General features: G+C 40.2%; 1 protein-coding gene across 1 annotated transcript in view; it reads right to left on the bottom strand.

Annotated features, from left to right (window-relative positions):
- LOC141576718 (uncharacterized) overlaps positions 1-19,050 on the bottom strand; it is a 46,724-nt gene that overhangs the window by 14,756 nt on the left and 12,918 nt on the right. The window contains exons 2-6 of the mRNA XM_074360138.1: positions 15,361-16,284; positions 14,268-14,392; positions 12,911-13,552; positions 3,865-3,960; positions 24-3,281 (exon numbers count right to left, since the gene is read on the bottom strand). Of these exons, the coding sequence (XP_074216239.1) occupies positions 15,412-16,284 (873 nt within the window). The 3' untranslated portion in view covers positions 24-3,281; positions 3,865-3,960; positions 12,911-13,552; positions 14,268-14,392; positions 15,361-15,411. The remainder of the gene's footprint in view (positions 1-23; positions 3,282-3,864; positions 3,961-12,910; positions 13,553-14,267; positions 14,393-15,360; positions 16,285-19,050) is intronic.

Below are 19,050 nucleotides of genomic sequence, written 5' to 3'. Positions count from 1 at the left end.
TGCAGAGTGGACAATGTCCCCACCTGCACCAGGTAGAGGAGGCACTCTGAGCTCCCTGATGGCACTGGTTGCTTGTCACACACTCATGGAGACAGAAGGCTGGAGCAAATCCTCATCCATCTGACAGATGGATCAGTTCCACTATGTACAAGCACAGTTACCACTGAAGTTAAAAGAACAGGTGACTGAATTCCTCTTATGTCTTCTGAGGTGCCCAACTTCTAGAAGTGAGAGAGTGTGTAGCCTTTCTCAGGAGCCCAAGCCAATTGTAAAATATTTAAGATCAAGATAAAAGATATGTACACATTATTAAAATAAAAAGTCATAAGAACAGTAGCTCTCGCAAACAGAAACTATTCACAATTTCTATACTCAATACATTACATATAACATTTTCTAAAATTAATTCAACCCATGTTGAGTATCAGCTTCATCACAGATTAAATATATTAAAACAACCCACAGCCAATGGTAGGAAAACAAGTAAGTGAGTTGTGCTACACCCACATGATGGGCTGTCAGGTAGTTACTAAATATCTTTCCACAGAGTATTTAACCATAAAGATACATCAGGGATAAGTCAATATGCAAAATACAACCTCAGGAGCACATTGTACAATTAGAACATGAAATCAGATGGAGGGTATCCCAACTGTGCTTAAAATGTGTATCGTGTGTCTAAGAAAAAGAGCTCAGTAGACTATACCAAAAAAGTGTGGCACAGTCCTCTGGGCAGGTTTGTGGGTCATTCTATTTTCTTCTTTACATTTCTCCATTTTACCTAAATTTTGTACAGTAAATGAAATTTTTATAAATAGGGGGAAAAAACTGCATTAAGAAACAGAGAAAAATTTGAACAACAACTTTCTCTGTGGGCCTGCACGTAGTGTGAAACTTGTTTCAGATGCACAGGGGAGGCCAGGAAGCAGACCCACAGGCACAGACCCTGACCTTGGCCTGCACTGACCTCTGAGGAGGTGACCTCAGAGAGGAGCCAGGCAGGACCACACAGCAAGTGGCACCTAAACACCTCACACCCAGGAGGGGGCAGTGTTCCGAGACTGGATGAAGGGGCTGCGAGCACAGAGCATGCTCTGCAGGCCTCCTGCCTCTCCTCACCCCCGGGCAAAGGGGACACTGGCAGGGTGCAATGACAGAGGGGAAAGATTTGGCTTTTTCCTCCTGACTGTAGACACATCAGCCTCCCCCTGCAGTGATTTCTGAACTTTGAGGTATTAAAGCACCAGCATTAGTACATCATCTCTGCAACGTCCTGAAATAAAACAGTGACTATTTTTTAAATGAAATAAATGAATTGTTTTTTTAAAAAAAACTAGTTTGCATTTTTTAAATTTGTCTTAGTTGATTTACAAAATTCTGTTAGTTTCCAGTGTATAGCATAGTGATTCATTTATTGCATTTTTAAAAGGAGCTTAGCACATACACACACAAACCTATATTTGCACAAAAGATTCTTGTAATACACAAAATAACAAACATTAGTATCAGGGGTTGCCTCCAAGAAGGGACGTGGAGGAGGAAAGGCAGGTCTGAATTCCCAATGTAACCCCCTCCAGATAGCTTCAATTAATTAAAAAAAAATCTTTAAATAATTCATTTAACTAGTCCATTGTACCAAATATATATGTATATGTATATGTATATATATATATATATATATATATATATATAGTCTCTTGAAGCCTGAATTAGAAATCACTTCTGTAATATTTTGAAAATTAAAACCAAAAAGTGACATTGCAGAGCATCCTGCAAGTCAAGGGGAACAATCTCTCCTTCTTGGCTCTTAAAAAATTTTTAAAAAGCAAGAAACAAATCCTCTCCAGAGGATTGTCACAGAACACAAAATCATCCTCCAAATGTTCATGTGCTGCACCCACTGATATCCAGATTACAGTTCAGAATGAAAGTCAGGAAAACCCTCCTGGCAAAGTGACACTGGGGCCAAGCAGAGCCAGGGACATCAGACGACTGCTGACACCAGACTGCACAAATCTGCTACTGCAAATTTCCAACTGCCAGTGCCACAGACACTAGGCATCTTCCACTTTCTCACACAACTGTGTTTAAAGGCTCTTGTTACCTTTGCTAAGTACAGGTATGTCTTCAAAAGTGGTGCTTTAATTAACAGAAGGTTTTTTTTTCTTTCACTGCTTCCTTCACCTCAAATCAGGTTAGGCCCACAGACAGAGCAGAACTCGCTGCCCTGCTGACCATTGGGATAGCGTGAGTGACCCCATCCTTGCTGTCAATGATGATTCCTGTTAATGTGTGTTCACCAACTTGTCATGATGTCCAGTACAAAGCTAAGACCAGCACTGCCTTCACAAATACCACAGAGACCATCAGCATGGGGACTTTCTCAAGTGTTCCACAAGCATATCTTCAGGTTGGAGCAATAGGCCCTTTCTTTCTTACTGAGTCTGAATGACCTTTCCCTTCCCTACCTTCCATCTTCCTCCCAAATCCAAATTCCAAAGTGGACAACTAACATGTAAATTCTGTGCACTTAATCTGGAGGAGTCAACTTCTCAGTAAGATAAATCAAAGCTTTGCAAAGAAAAGCCAGAGACAAAGGAATTTTATTGTGGAATCAGGAGGTTTTAATTTCTAATCCACTGGTTCCCAGTGTGGGTCCACAGATGGATTGCAATAAGACTACTTGTGGGGACTTTAGAAAGACAAAATACTGGGCCTGGCACCCAGAAATTCTCATCTGGCAGAACCAGGATAGTGGTTCTCAACCAGGTGCAATTTTGCCCCCAAGGAGCACCTGGCAATATCTGGTGACATTTCTCGCTGTCACACTTGAGGGAGGGGAGGCTGGTGGTGGTGCTTCCCCTGGTGGGTCAAGACCAGAGATGCTGCTAGACATCCCACAACACACAGCTCAGTACCCTCCACTCCCCTGAGGACTGCCCGATCCAAAATTTTGAGGCTGGAAACCCGTGGTCTGATATAAATTCTGAGAATGTGTATTTTGGAAAAAACACTTTTGAGGAGACCTTGCTGCATAGATCACTTTGAGAACCACTGGGCCAGTGTTTCCTGAAGTGTCTCCTAGTCCATGGAACAGAAACAGCTTAGGGGTTGGGGAATATTTCTGGTTAAATTTGGAAGTGGTGGAATAAACAGAGTTTTCTAATGTAGGCATTTTCAGAGTCTTTAAGACATCACTGTCTACTGAGAATCACCACACAGAGGACACAGCATGTGGAATCTTCCAAGTTAATCATCTATGCAACTCCTCCTCTTTTTTCCTACAAGGGAATAGAATATGCAGGAAGCATTTTGGAAAACAATTTTAACATTTATTCCCCCAAATTTCAGTCAATTCCCTTATATAGAGGCAGATACATTACACCTAAAAACAACAAAACCCCCCATGAAGAACAAGCAGCTTCAGGGGAAGTTCTGCAAACTCATGGAACCACAGGAGCTCAGATCCACAAAGGGAAACCCTTGAAAGACATTTATTTTGTTTCATTTTGTTTTGTTTTAACAGATTCTATAGTGTATTTTCTTTTTTATGATCAGAAGTAAAAATAAGCCAAAGAACCACACCTACATCTTGATCTTGTCTTCCTGAAGATACTTTAGATTTTAATGAATGTAAACAGACAAAAGCTGGACAAACTCTACACCAGCAGTAAAAACATAAATCACAGAAATTGCTCTGTACAGTGTTTGAGCTCGGACCTGAATGGGATGAGTTCATGTGCACTTGAGTGCATGGGAAAGGAAACCACACCACACAATCTTACAGAGGCCTCTAGAATCACCATTTCTTCCACATTAGACAACTAAGGTCACTTGGGAATCATGAAAGTCACTTGTCCTTACCTGAACTGCAAAGTAGAGTCCTGGTACATTAAATAATTTGAACATAATTTCTGCAAGATATTCTCTATTTTCTGGTGTATTCAGAGGAGGTTCTGTCTGTAAGGAAATATTCACTATATTTAGTGTTCACCCAAATTTCATGTAATTACATCAGAACGGCAATAAGTTAATCTAAAAGCATGTTCATTAAGATGCTGTACAACTCCTTAATTTGACAGACAGAGTACACCCAGAGTGATTGATTAAACACATTTTGGCTGTGAGGTTTAAAATCTTTGAGAGAGCAAAGCCTCTCTAAACACTTCTGCTCTTACTAATCCACCCCAAAACAAGAACAAGCTACAGAAAAAGAAACTCCACCTCGGATAACAGAACACCCAAACACCGTGAATCTGAAGAGACGTGCACTGAGCTGCCAAGGGCAATAACAGCCCCACTGAGACCAGATGAGTGAGGACATGGAAAGAGAACACCAGTGACTTCAGATACCAGGCAATATCCAGTTCTCCAGAGAAGAGCAAAAGCAGAGAGCCCTTGCTTGGATTCAGAGTAGTCTGAGCAGCACAGCTGCAGGAGCCTCGCTCCCCAGGCCCCTCCCCTCAGAGCACAGGCGGCAAGGTGAGAAGTTACACCTCCACCATCTGCTGTGAGAAAGACAAGCCTGGGACAGAAGCTGCTTCAGCCAGACACTGCCCACCACCCAGCCTAAACCCAACACACAGCCAGTTCAGAAAGATCTCCCCTCACTCAAAGATGAGGAAAGAACACAAGAAGACTAGCCAAACATCAAATAAAAACACTCATAGAAAAAGAGAGGGGAGAGAGAAAAATAGGAAAAAACAAATGGCAGATAAAAAACATGTACCCAGAAAAATATAAAAATAAAGCAGATGAAAATCATGACATAGATATCCGAGTTTTTTGAAATGTCTATTTAAAATAATAACTATTATCTAATAGGAGGAAATTAACAGGATTACATAAAGATAAAAATAAATAAACCTCCTTTTTGTCATTCAGCAATATGTTGAACATTTTTCCATGTTAATAAATATGGATTTACATCACATATTTAAGCTAGGGAAAAAAAGAGTGAGAAAAGGAGAAAATAAAAAACAAAGAAAGGAAAAAAAATCTAGGCCTTTTGGCAAAAAAATAAATAAAAATCCACATTACCCTTTGTTATATACTGAGCTGTGTGTCCCAAAACTCTTATGCTGAAGCTGCAGCACTCAGGTGACTGTGTTTGGAGATGAAGCCCCTAGAGGGGTAATCCAGGATCAGTGAGGTCACAGGACAGCACTAACATCTCTGCAGGATAAGGCAGAGGGATCAGGGAGCTCTCTCTCACTCACACACAGAGGAAGAGCCACACAAGGACCTGGTGAGAAGGAGGCCATCTACAAGCCAGGAAGAGAGATCTCACCATAAACCAACAATGATGGCACCTTGATCTCAGACCTAAAGCCCCCAGAGCTGTGAGAAAACAACTGTCTGTTGTTGAAGCCACTCAGCCTATGGTGTTTTGTTAGGCTTACTGAGTAGAGCAACATACTCTTAAAGCAGGAAAAGGGCAGCCTGTCTTGGCCATTGGCACAGCTGCATGCAGGACACTGGGACACACAGGGCCACATTTACAGAGTTTTCTGGCAGGAAAATATGACCCCAGAATTCTATATCTGGCCACACTGCCAATCAAGTCTGTTGCAAAAACAAAATATATTTAAACATACAACAACTTGAGAGAATTTGGTTTCTATGAACCCTTCATGAATTAACCATCAGACAATAAGCTTTAGCCAAATAATAAGAATGCATAAAGTACAGCCAAAGACTTACAGTGAGCAAGTAGTCCATTTAAGGTATAGGGATAAATGCTTTTCTTTTCTGGGAGAATCTATAGCTATAGAACAGAATGTAAATATTATAAATTAAAACAACAGGAGTAGTATGAAGTTGACAGGCACAGATGGAAAGGAGGAAAATATAAAGACCCTGATGCCCTTGTGTCATGGAATCAAAAGATATTGTTTTCTTGGTAGAGCAACAGAGACACCACTAAACATAAATTCATAAACATAAATATCAGAGTAAGTACACTAACATAAACAATCAAAAGCAGGTGATAGAAGAAAGGAGGAGGAGGTAAGAAATGTGGCCATGTACCAACGTGGTCACTAAGCACAGTTGGAAGTAATCATCCCTAAACAAATACAGGTAAATATCTTATACAAAAGTACAGTTATGTTAAAATATGTTTTACCAATTATCAGAACGAATATGCACCCAATAGAAACCAAAGAGAAAGCCAAGCCTGAGTTTTAAAATATCCATACATAAATAAAACACACTAAAACCAGAAATCACAGCACCAGAAAAGCAGCTGTGACCACACACACCTGCCACACAGCCCAGGCCATTTCAGCACGGGCAACGGGAGAGCTCCAACTCCAATCAGCCCAGCTACACCCCACCTTCGATTTTACCAAGTTTGGAAAGTGATTTCCTCTCTCCATGCATAATTAGCACTGACTTCACAGGAGTCTAAACAAAGTGCTCATGGCAGCACCTGGCATGGGGAATGTACTCAGTGAAAGTGCATTATTATCACTAAAATCATCAGCATGTACCAGTGAGAAACTCACCTACTGAAGAGAAAGTCTCTGAACAAAGACTATGAGACAAAATCAAATTCCATTGTCAAGCCAAGGGACATCTAAAACAAGGTGCCTCAGAGAGGTGCACAGTTGTCAGCTTCCAAGATCAGAAACTACATAACTGCACATAACAAGGAACTGATTACACAGATTAGGTCACATCCATAAAATGTAACACTTTGCAGCAATTAAAAAGGATGGGCAGTGTGTCTGCAGATATGAAACAATATCTACTATAAATTTGCTACATGAAAATAGGCCTCTCCATACATACACATTCTTAAATATACTTCTGTATCTACAACATTTTTTTTAAAAAGCAAGGTGTATGAGGGAGAGAAATGAGGAGCTGTTTATGGGCACAAAGTTTTATCTTGCAAGATGGAAAATTTCTAGAGTTCTGTTACACCACAATATCAATGTAGGTAACGTTACCAAATGATATATTTAAAACTGTGTTTAGTGGGTAAATTTCATATATTTCAAATTATAATTTCTAAAATTTTTAAAGTAAAAATCAAAATGTACCATAGTATGTCAATTTTGTTACCATTTTATGAAGCAAGTTTATGTATAATCCATGTGCCTGCACATAATTATTGCTGGTTAAGCACCAGTAAAGTTGGTTTCCTCCAGGAAGGGGATCTGGAAGGCAACACAGAAGTGGGAAGGAGACACTCTTGCACTGGAAATCCTACTGCACCTTTTGAATCCTGTGCTGCGTGTATGCTAACTCTTCAAGCAAATAATCAAATCTGGCTATCAACTAGCTGGGGGCTTTAGTTTATACTCCTGTCTGATACAAAGCTCAAACATCATGCCCCAATTAAGTTTTAATTACTCTGATTAGAATCAATACACTCCCTGAATGGGAGAGAGAAAGCAATCTTAAGACATAGACAAGAAATAATAAAGTCATCAAAAGCAGATTGTAAGTAAGTGATCTAAACATTATTCAACAACACATTACTTATTTTAATGTGCCTACCTCAAGGGGCTGAGATCAAATTAGTTAATACCTTAATGTTCCCAGTACACATTTAGCACTGTGTTAGTGATTACTATATCAGATTTTTTTTTTAGTTTTCTTTCATTTAAAGCACATGAAGAATAGCTGTGGATTCCAATATTTAGGTTACAATATATCTCCTTATGGCACCTCCTATCAACCTGAAAAACAGGCGTAATAACTACCTACCCCACAATTGTCTGTGGGATTAAATAAGTGAGTTAATTCATGCAAATGCTTGGTGGGGAGAGGGCTGGGCCTTTAGCAAGTGCTGAATATATCAACAATCAACTGTAATATCAAGAATATATCTCAGGCCAGAAGAAATTGAATGAATTAACTCCAGAGACCTAGAATCTTCTCTTACCTTGAAGAGGAATCCAAGCACCTTAATAAGTTAATTTTATAAACATAACATTTAAACTGATTAGAGGGGGGAATAGGATGAAGAGAGGAAGGCTAGAAAGGTATGCAAAGTGGGAGCATAGTCATGCAATGTTTCCTTCCTGCCTGGTTTAAAAAAAAATGTGAGCCTATAGAAGGCATTCCAACAAGAAGTAGATTAACCCTGGCTCTGGATTCTTCCTGGGTTTAATTTCAGTGTCAAGTGATGTTCCAAATAAATCCCAGATGAATGAAAAATATATATAAACATCAAAGGAAAGTAGGTTTACTTACATAAAAATTTACAATTATAGATGTTCAAAAACATAACCTACAAAAAATCAAGTGAGAAAAAGTATCTGCTTATGACAAAAAATTCTTATCTGTTATATGAAAGAGTTCACACCATAAACAGATTGTGGCCATACATACAACAGAATATTATTCAGCCCTAAAAAAGGAAGGAAATTCTGACACATGCTACAAGGTGGCTGAACCCTGAAGACCTTATACCAAGTGAAATAAGCCAGTCATGAAAGGACTAATACTGGATGTTTCCACTTATATGAGGACCCAGAATAGTTACAGTCATAGAGACAGAGGGGGGATGGTGGGGGCTAGGGCTGGGAGAGGGGGAAAGTGAGTTATTCTTTAATGTGGACAGAGTTTCAGTTTGGAAGATGAAGAAGTTCCTGAGATGGATGTTGGTGATGGTTGCACAACAATGTCAATGTACACAACTCACCAAACTGTACATTCAGAAATGGTTAAAATGATAAATTTTATGGTATGTGCATTTTATCACAAAAGAAAAATTTAAGTAGAATAAAGTTCAAAGAAATCATAGCAACAATAAAAGCAATAAAACACTGATATGTACAAAACCCAGGACATGAATAGGCAATTCACAAAGGAGAAAATACAACTAATAAATACATGAAAAACTGCTTAAGATCAAAGGTATTCAAACTGCAAATTAAAAAGTCAAATAATCAAAAATGATATTAATCAATCCTAAGAGTTCAAATAATGTGGCTTCTTGTACATTGAAGATTTCAGTGTGAAATTGTATACCAGAGATTCAAAATTATTAACACATCTGTACCTCCAAATTATATATATATATAACTTTTATATTCTTAATAAAAAATTCTCTAAATATAGAAAAAATGTGCAAAGATTACTTTATGTTATGTCTTACAAAACCAAGAAACTGGAAACAAAAGTAAACATCTAAAAATAGTGGGGCTGCTAAACAGACAGGAAACAACCACTGGATACATGATTGCATGACCATTAAAGCGAGGATTATGAAAACCGTGCAAGAAAATGGGGGAGAGGGATGGAGGACACAATATTGAATGCAAATCATATAAAAACATGAGTGAAAAGATTAAGTATATCTATACTAAATGTTAATATTTATGATAATGGGATAGGAGTGTGAAAAGCCCCACAAGCATCTTCCAAATTTTCTAAATCGCACTTATAGTTCTATAATAAGAAAAAAAAATTCATTACAAGAGTTGTGAAACCCTGAGTTACAGCCTGTGTGCGAAGGCCACAGAAACTCCCAATACAACTTCCTGGTTTATTTCTCCACAGGCGGAGAAGCTAACAGAAGAAAGACTTCACCCCAGGGCAGAAGCCACAGCACATCCTGGTGTGGCTTTTCCCTAGCCTGTTGGCTCTGTAACGTGGAAAACACTTTCCATATCCAACCACAGTTGTGAAGACAGCTGAATTCTTGATCTGCCACTGTCTTCATACCTGTAGTCACATCATTATGGCAGGCACTGCAATTTCCCTACCCAGTATCTATTCTGCCTTCTGCCTTAATGACAGACCACTGATCAATCACAGGCCCAGAAAACAGCATTTCCCAGACTTCCTGGTGTACAGGGATGGCTAAGTAAGTTCTGGCCAATAAGAAGCAAAAGTTATTGGATGTGTCTTCTGGGAAAGCTCCTTACAAGGTTGAAGGTAGACTCATGAAGTAGGCCCACTTCTGCTCTTAACCCCTTCTTTCCTGGAATATGGAGGTGATGACTGGAGCTGCAGCAGCTAACTTGTGATCTAAGGCAATCTTAGAATGGAAGCCATATGCTAAATATACTAGAGCACACAGATCCCTAATGACACCAGAAACCTGACCTACCAGCACTGCCCTCCCTGCTACAAATGACTTTAAGAAAAATAAAACCTTTAACTTGCTTAAATCACTGATTTTTACACTTTAGTACTTGCTGCCAAACAATTCACCATCTGTGAAGAACTAACATTAAAATCTATACACTTCCATTAAGAGAAAGTTTACAATAAAATTAGGTTCTCCTGGTTCCTGAATCAAATTCAGCATTATTAAAGACACATTCTTCTGGGTTCTCAGAACCATAATCATAAATCTATGTTTTCCTCAATCCTCCTTTTCTCCTATGTTTACCACCAGTAATTGTTCCTTTAGAGGACTAATTTAAATAAAACCTTCCAAAAACCATTATTTATACATAACGAGATCTAAATTGGAGATATCAAGTTTTTCTTATTTTTTAAATACTGAAGTATATGATTAAAACTTCACATGAATGTAAGTTACATAAGCATTTTATTCATAATAATGGTAAAATATCATCAAATATTAATTCATAAATGAATAATTAGTCAGTAATATAAAAATCAATCCATATTTCTGGATAAAGAAAGCAAGCTGAACACATGCAACTAATATTGCTCCAGTCCCAAACCTCTCCATAACTGCAGTAAAGAAATATTTTTAAAAACATAAATCCTCAAGGAAGGGCAAGTAGGAGTGGAGATGACAATATACTGAAAATGGGAAGAACACGGGCCAGCAGTAACAGACTCAGCAGTGCCAAGGATGTCCAGCTCCACACCGGCCAGTGCTAGTGTACAGGACAGAGCAGGTCTCAGCCACCCTCATGAACCAGGAAGGGAGTTACTGCGGTAAGCCAGGACAAGCCACATGTCATGGTGAATATTATGTGTCAGCTTGACTGGGCTAAGGGGTACCCCGAGAGCTGGTAAACCATTCTTTCTGGGGTGTGTCTGAGAGGGTGTCTCTGGAAGAGCTTAGCATGCAGCAGACTGAGTTTGGAGACCTGCCCTTGCCAATGTGGGTGGGCAGCACACAGGCTACTGAGGACTTGATTGGAACAAAAGGATAAAGGAAGGGTGACCCTCCATCCCTGAGCTGGGACACACATCTTTCCTGCTCTCAAGTGGATGGCAGAGCTCCTGGTTCCCAGCATCCTTGGGCAGCACTGCTGCTTGCACTTCCTCCCCTGATTCATATTCAAAAAGGTTTGCAAATCTCCTCTACAGTTACAATTCAATTTCCCTTCAAGAGCACTGCAGTTCTTTAGAATATATGATTCTGTCTTGAACTCTGGGAAATTCAGTATTAGAGAAAAGAGAGTGGTTCCCATTTGCTATCTGTTTAGTCCACGTGACCAACATGAGTTGAGTCTCTGAAACTTCTTGAAAAACATGAGCCCTACTGAGCTCATTCCCACCATGGATGTGCAGATGTCTGTCATGGCAGTCAGAAGGGACAATTTCATAGGCTACTGAGGGAACTTTAATTTAAAACTTTTAGACTCTTTTACACCAAGAAGCCATTAGCTGATGTAGTGGTTCAGTAAATGTCTTCAATGAATTTCTGGACATGGCCACAAATCCCTGTACCTGCTTCACTCCCCTTCAATTATCCCATTAACTGATGAGGAAGGACATAAGCCTGAGATAAAACCACCCTTCTCATAACTTCCTCTGTCACATCATGCAGCAAACACACCTGCTAACTTCAAAGTACAATAAATGTAACACAATATTTTCCTATGTTTAATGTAATAAACAATTATTTTTGAACATTCACTTCAGATACTCATTTTTGGCAAAGGATTTAAGCTTTTCCATATTCATACCAAACACCTCCAGTTCGTTCCCAGCAATTGGTTTTATTGTACTGCGGTGTATATGCCAGCTAGAGCAGAAAAATTCCTGGTAGGAAAAATTTCCTGTGGGCTGTGTTCTGGTGATTGCATTTGCTCCACAGGCCTAAGACTCAGACTCCCTCTGAGCAGAGCAGGATGGGGCAGGCAGGGAGAGGAAGCTGGGCCCCAGGCCCATGCCTGGAGTCCTACCAACAGGTAGTTATGTGACGTACGAGAGAAGGGAACATGCCAAGCATGGCAGGTGGGAGTCTGTAATTTGTTTTGGCTGTAAAGACAAAGCCACTCAGACATACTGTCAGTTTCCTGGCTCCATGTATTTTACATAAACCATCGTAGATACACAGGAGAGAAAATACACAGTGGCCTGTAAAACACAGTACTTGGATGTGGCAATTCCTAGTTGTGAAGATACAGCCAGGAAAAAGCTTAGAGCACTTTCAAGGACTTGATTTAATAGACACAAAATATATAGATTCCACTAACTACCATAACAGCCTTGTACTTAACATATTTTAAGCCAGATAATTCTAAAGAATATTCCATATTTAACATTAGGAAGAATTATATAATTGGATCAGGGACCATTTGACAATGCACTAGCATGGAAAAAATGCAAAGCTAAATTATGTAGGTTTTAATGTGCAGCTTATGTTACATGCAATTGCTCTCCTTAAAGTAAGTGTTTTATACATGTAATTAATTTTAACTTAAAAAGAACATAAAACAATGAAAACAGGCTCCACAACCAAGAGACACTTCTCTTCATTTCTCTGTATTGTTTTATTTCATCTGAACAAGATCAATTACATCCACAATATCAGGGCCCGTAACTCAGCTCAGTGTTAGAGTGAGATTTAACCTTGGCAAAACAGCACCTTGACTCAGCTCCCTCTGCTGTAAGAAGCAAAGGTCAGAGCCATCCAGTTATTTCAGGAGGACACCTAACTACACAGGTGGTTTCCTACTCAAACCCATTCCTCCCTCCTCATTCCTTGCTGCTGGAGGCCTGTTTAGGTACTTACCTCTTGGGGCCAGGTGATGAGATGTGGTCCCCTCACCAGCAACAGGAGAGAATCTTGACTCATCAAAATGTACCAAAGTAATTTTGTTCCCCTCTAGGGCCCACACTGGGCACGGACAGACAGGGCAAATCTGCTAGGAAGGTTTCTGAGGAAGAGAGTCTTAATTCTAAAACTCTGAAAGTAAATACACCAAGAGTCAGTACAGGAACTCGGGCAGCCACCCTGGGGCCTGAGGGGAACCAGCACAAGAGGCCAAACAAGTGAATTAGGCTGGGTTCTCACCTCCATCTCTCAGCTGCTCAAGTAACCAGCCCTGAGTGGCCTGACCCTGGCATCCTGTTTTGTGGGATAATAAGCCCTCTTTGGTTTTGGACATTTTGGTTGAACCTTCTGTTATTTGCCCAAAAAGCACTCCAACTCATACAAAGAGCTTTAGCGGGAATTAAAAACTCCCCAGAGAAGAATATCCTGGGTTTAAAATCTAAGCAACCCAGAATCCACAGGGCTCTTCTCTCAGTCCCAGTTACTCACCATCAAAAATTGATGGCCCTCAGGTTCAGCTCAGGGAAAATTAAAAATAACTTGTTCCATGAACCTCTCCATTAGATCTCAGTCTTCAATTATTCCATGTCTTATTGGCCACTAAAGGAAGAGAAAACAAACTATGTCAAGCTTCAGTCCATGTCAGTAAAAGCAACAGTTTTAAAAGCACTGGCCCAGAAGAGACTGAGTTATTAGAGAAAACAGGTCCTTTGCACTGGGTGAATGTTAATTTATGTAAAGAAATAACAGACACTTTACCAGAAATATTAAGTTATATTATCATTTATATTCTACTTCACATCTCTAAGTACAAAGTATCATCTTAACAGTGGAGTAACAGATGGAAAAGTACAGCTAATCTGCCATACCATTCCATTTGGAGTTTGGAGGTTTTTAGAACAAATACCTAGTTAAACAATTTTAGTGCTTCTTTTTAATTAATCAATCTACAGCTCTTCTACATCTGACAGGTTAGTGAGTCAACCTGCAATTTTCCACAGAAGCAGGTCTTGCTCTCACATGAAGCCCAGCATTCCCAGAGTCAATCCTGCATTCCGGGGTTTTGTAAATTCACTTGATTCCCCACATGAAAAATACCTTGTTCAACTAACACAACACTGTAAATCAACTATACTTCAATTTTGAAAAATACCCCATACAAAACCAACAACAACAAAACCTGTTTTCCAACACAAGAATAAAATACACAGCTCACAAGTACAATTGCTATGAAATCTACCATTTTCCATGATTCATCCTACTGCTCTGTTCTTGGTGATACACTTACAGAAGCAAATCCCGGTGGGGAGTTTACCTTTGTGGCATACGTGGGTTTATCTATGGCTTCATCCCCTATGAAAAAGTCCAGGTCATCAACTCCCCTCAGCACCCTCCTTTGGGCTTGGTCAACCACCTTTGCTGACTCTCTGATGGCAATACCTTTGGGAGAACAGCACAAAGATTTCTGTCAGAATCCATACTCATTTCAAGGATCAAGGAAGCATAATATAACCCTGTGTATGTACAAGTAAATTTTCAATGCCAGGGTCTTATTAGGAGTTGAGTGTGTTCACAGAAAAGACGCTATCACAGAGCACATAAAGTAATACAGAAACCTTTCTTATGTTCTGGTATTATTTTTAGTGCGGCACAAAGGAGCCTAGCTGGTCTGCTTTTAATACTGACAAAAGATGAATTACTAAATTTTTCAGTTTCATCTGAAAAAACATCCCTCATGATAGTGAAGTGAAAAGCACATATCAATCGGTTCCAAATTTTAGAATACAATGTAGAAGGACACAAAATTAAAAATATAATGTGAAAGAAGAAAATAAACTGAAAAATGCTCATACACTGTCAAGTCATTTTAATAAAACTGTGTCAAAAAAAAATAAAAATATATTTTTATTCTTGTTACAAAATCACTAAAAGAAAAAACAGGTTGCTGACTAATATCTGACAAGAAAAATTCAATAATCAAACAACTGTATTACGTAAAAATATTAATGGCTTTATGATATATTATTTTAATAACAGTTTAACCACGATATTTAGGAATATACTTATAGTTAATAATCATATGAAACTTCACTGTAGAATTTAACATCTAATGAAATGTGGAAAGCTTCATGAAGATTCAATTTTCCAGTTAAATTCCTAACCCCTGGTCACACTTTGCTTTCCCATAAACTCATCTTCATCAAATTTATTCCAAAACAAATGAGTAAACATATACAACCATTTTTAAAAGTAGAGTATTTGTAGTTCCCAATTTATTAGAAATGAAGAATAACAGCAAAGCTAAGGGAGTGAATTTTAACCCTTGCCCTCAGAAAGGCATCTTGAAATAATAGCTTGAAAAGGTAGGAAAAAAAAAAGAGGTACAGGACAGAAATCACTTTGCTCACCTCCTCTTCTGACTCCATCTCACTGCCGCACTTGGTCCAGAAGCTTTCAACTTACAGAAGGTGACACAAATCCAAAGCGCAGGATTTCTGCAGGACTAAGGCAGCAGGCGTGACGTGGACGTGCTGGGGGCGGAGCCCAGAGGAAGCATCCGGGGCAGAAGCAGCGGTCGTGCCAGGACCACGAGGCCGAGAGTGGGGCTGGGGAGGTCTGGAGGGCCGGGACGAACTGCGGCAACTGCAGCCACAAACACACCGGTCCCCGAACACAGACCCCGCCACGGACGGCGCACTGACGGGCACCGCGCAGCCACCTGTGCACACGCAGCACGTCAGAGGGCCCTGGCGGGACGGCCCGCAGCCGACACCAAACGCCTCGCGCGGCCGCGGCGCTGCTGCCGGGCCGGCGGGAGCCCCTGCAGCCGTCTCCCCGCACCTCGCGCCCCGCTCCGCCCTGGGCGGCGGCGGCAGCGGCGGGAACCGGGGCGAGCGGGCGGCGGGCTCCGGGGAGAGCCGCAGACGCCCGGGCGGAGGCCGCGCTCCCTCCAGGGCGCCCTGGCTGCAGGGACCGGCTCTCGCTCCTCGCCCCGCGTCGGAGCGGCCGCCGGCTCTGGGACTGACCGGCCACGTCTCCCTGGGCCCCGACTTGCCCTCGCCCCCGCGCCCCGGCGGGGTGGCGGCCTCCGCAGGGGCCGCGGCAGCGAGAGCCCGCCTCTGGGATGAGGTCCAAGCCCCCCTAGGACGCGGACCTAGGACCGCGAGGGCTTCAAGAAGCGGGCGGCGTCCCTGTGCTTCCGGAGCGAGCAGGAGGACGAGGTGCTGCAGGTGGGCAGGCGTCGGTCCCGGACCAGTGGACTGGCCCAGGAGGAGGACTGGAGCCCCAGGAGGAGCCTGCCGGTGCTGCCGTGAGGGAGGCTTACCAAGAGGCTGGAGTCAAAGGAAAGTCAGGCAGACTCCTGGGCATATATGAGAACCAAGACAGAAAGCACAGGACATATGTCTATGTCCTTACTGTCACTGAAATATTAGAAGACTGGGAAGATTCTGTTAATACAGGAAGGGAGATAGAGTGGTTCAAAGTAAAGGATGCCATCAAGTTCTCCAGTGTCATAAGCCTGTACATGCAGAGTATCTGGAAAAATTAAAGCTGGGTTGCTCGCCAACCAGTGGAAATTCCACAGTCCCTTCCCTTCCAGAGAGTAACACCTTGTTTGTAGCTGCTGCACAGCGAACTTCTGGGCTGCCATCCAGCATAAGATAGACAGGGTTGGAAGGACCTCTTCCACCATGTGCAATCTCATGGGCAGAGGCTTCTTTATTTTCCTTGACAAATATCTGAAGGACGCTTACAAACTGAATTTGCCATGCGGGATTTTTTTTTAACAATCTGCTTGATTTTTATGTGCTTTCAAATCTTCTTTAAAAAGAAAAAAGATAGTGTAAAATATTTTAATAAGCCAAAGCCATGTGGATTTTTTTTTTTTTAGATGCCTTAAATGTGCTCTTCCACCCAGCCCACCCACCTTGTTATTTTGGTTGGCATTTTCACTTTTTCCCCAGTATTTTTTTATCCATTTGATGTCAGTCTGTGGTTTTTGTCAGATCAACATACTTGTGGGTATATTATCCCGGTGAATTGTCTTCTCATTCACAATATTAACATATTCAATGAATCCATTTGTCAACTCGTTTATCTCAATTTTCACAACTGGTACTATGTCACTAGCTACCTGATATGGCCAATTCCCCTGTAACTCAATAGTCCTTTAATACAGAGTTTAACTCTATGTAGCTGGTGAGTTTTAGGCAGTTACTGTAAGCAAAATGCATGTAGCAGATATCTTATCATGGAACCTGTATTCATGGAATTGAAATAGGGTGCTCAGTTGCCAATTCCCTTTATTCATAATCTCTCTTTACACAGAACACACAAGAACCATATTTCCCTCAATGTAAATTGCTGCTTTTAAATATATATTTTCAGTTTAAATTTAGTGACATCTCTTCAGTTAAACTTGCTGGTTACCAGTAAACACCTTAAATAGCAGTCAGTGGTGACTGCATCAGAATTGAGTAAAATGGCCTTCTTGTTCACCTGTTACAGACCTAGGTTTTTAGGGTGCCTCAGAATGTCTCATCTTTTATCGGTTGTCAGCAGGTAGGTACTATTTATCATGTAACTAATTACTGGGACACTGGAATGTACCTAAGAATTATTTTGTCTTATTTTTATATTCACATAAATCCAAGAATCCCATCTAAAACACATAAATACCTAATCTGAAATGCCTGTACTTCCTCAACCAAGTCAGAGATGAGATGGGGCATGTAAAAGATGGTTCTCTATGTAGATATTAGCTTTTTGTAAAGATCATAACTGTTGAGTATAAAGTAGGAATAAGCATAGTTAGACATTTTTTGTACAAATTGTTAACCTTTAAAAATATAATTGCTGCTGAAAATAGTGCTGTTATAAGGAAAATCAGTGCCACCATTTTAAAACTGGGCTCTTGTGCCATAAAAGCAGCTGAGCTAAATATGAGTATTAGTTCACAAATTAAGGCTGCCAAAGGAATAAGACAGAAAAACTTTAATCCACTGACATTTCATTCTAAGTTATGTAGTGTGATCAGACATGATCTTCCAGAATTTTTATATTTTTCTTTGTACAGAGGTTATGTTTTCTGGGTGTTTTTTTTTTTTAAAGGAAATACTTAAAAATCCCACAGATTGACACTTGTTATCAATCTTCAGTGGACTAAGTTTTTCCTCAGTAATCTCTGAAGTTTCTTTAAATTATATACTTAACACAGAAGATAAATTGATTGTTTTTGTACATAACACTGTGTCCACCTGAAATGTCACAAGTACTGGGGGGCCTGGGTATGTTGTACATTGATATTCTTAAAGGTAATAATGCATGAATTTCTTTTATAAACTCTTGGACTATGTATTTGATGTGTAAAATATGTACAGTATTAATGTCAACCATTTCTTAAAGGTGAGCCTATAAATATTGTTGTATCATTTTCTTTGGTCAGTAACATTTGGACCAAGTAGTGCCAATTGGGTCAGGATTTTCTTCAGTGCCATTTAGCAAAACATCTGTCTTTGGTCTATGCAACTAGGAAAATTTTGTATAATGCATCAGAATACTTCAGAGTTGTCACACTTTAAATTTCACATGAGGGGTTCTTCACTATTCTTGAACTCAGCCCACTGAAGCTAGAGGAAAGGCCCTGAGGATATTTATTTCTGTTAAGAGAAAAAAGCCTACATTTGCAGGCTCAACAATTGAATCTACTACAGATAAAAAATAGTGTCTACTCTCTCAGTCCCTCAAAGTTTATAGAGTGTTGGGACTTCCATTTGTGCTGCTTTCTGTTGGGTAGTTGGATAAAACTGGGCAGCTAAAATTTTCAGTCCCATGTGCCTACTAAATTAAAAAAAAGTTTGTAAATTGACTTGCAGACACAAAGTAGCAAGTATCCTACATGTTTGATTTTGAGTTTTCTTAATTTCTTCCTTTTTTTTTGGTAAACAGGTGAAATTTTCCAACTAGGCACTTGCCATTCAATTTTCTGTCGATCCCATAGTTGTATAAAGTAGCAAAACTGAAGGGGGGAATGATTGTTGTATACACTTTAAAATTGCTTTGTATGGTCTCATTTGAGATAACTGGTGTAAGAATCT

Source organism: Camelus bactrianus, unplaced genomic scaffold (assembly GCF_048773025.1).
Source record: "Camelus bactrianus isolate YW-2024 breed Bactrian camel unplaced genomic scaffold, ASM4877302v1 HiC_scaffold_25, whole genome shotgun sequence".
Taxonomy (NCBI): domain Eukaryota; kingdom Metazoa; phylum Chordata; class Mammalia; order Artiodactyla; family Camelidae; genus Camelus; species Camelus bactrianus.
The sequence above is the reverse complement of the archived record's forward strand: the minus strand, read 5'-3'. Positions and strand labels throughout refer to the sequence as shown.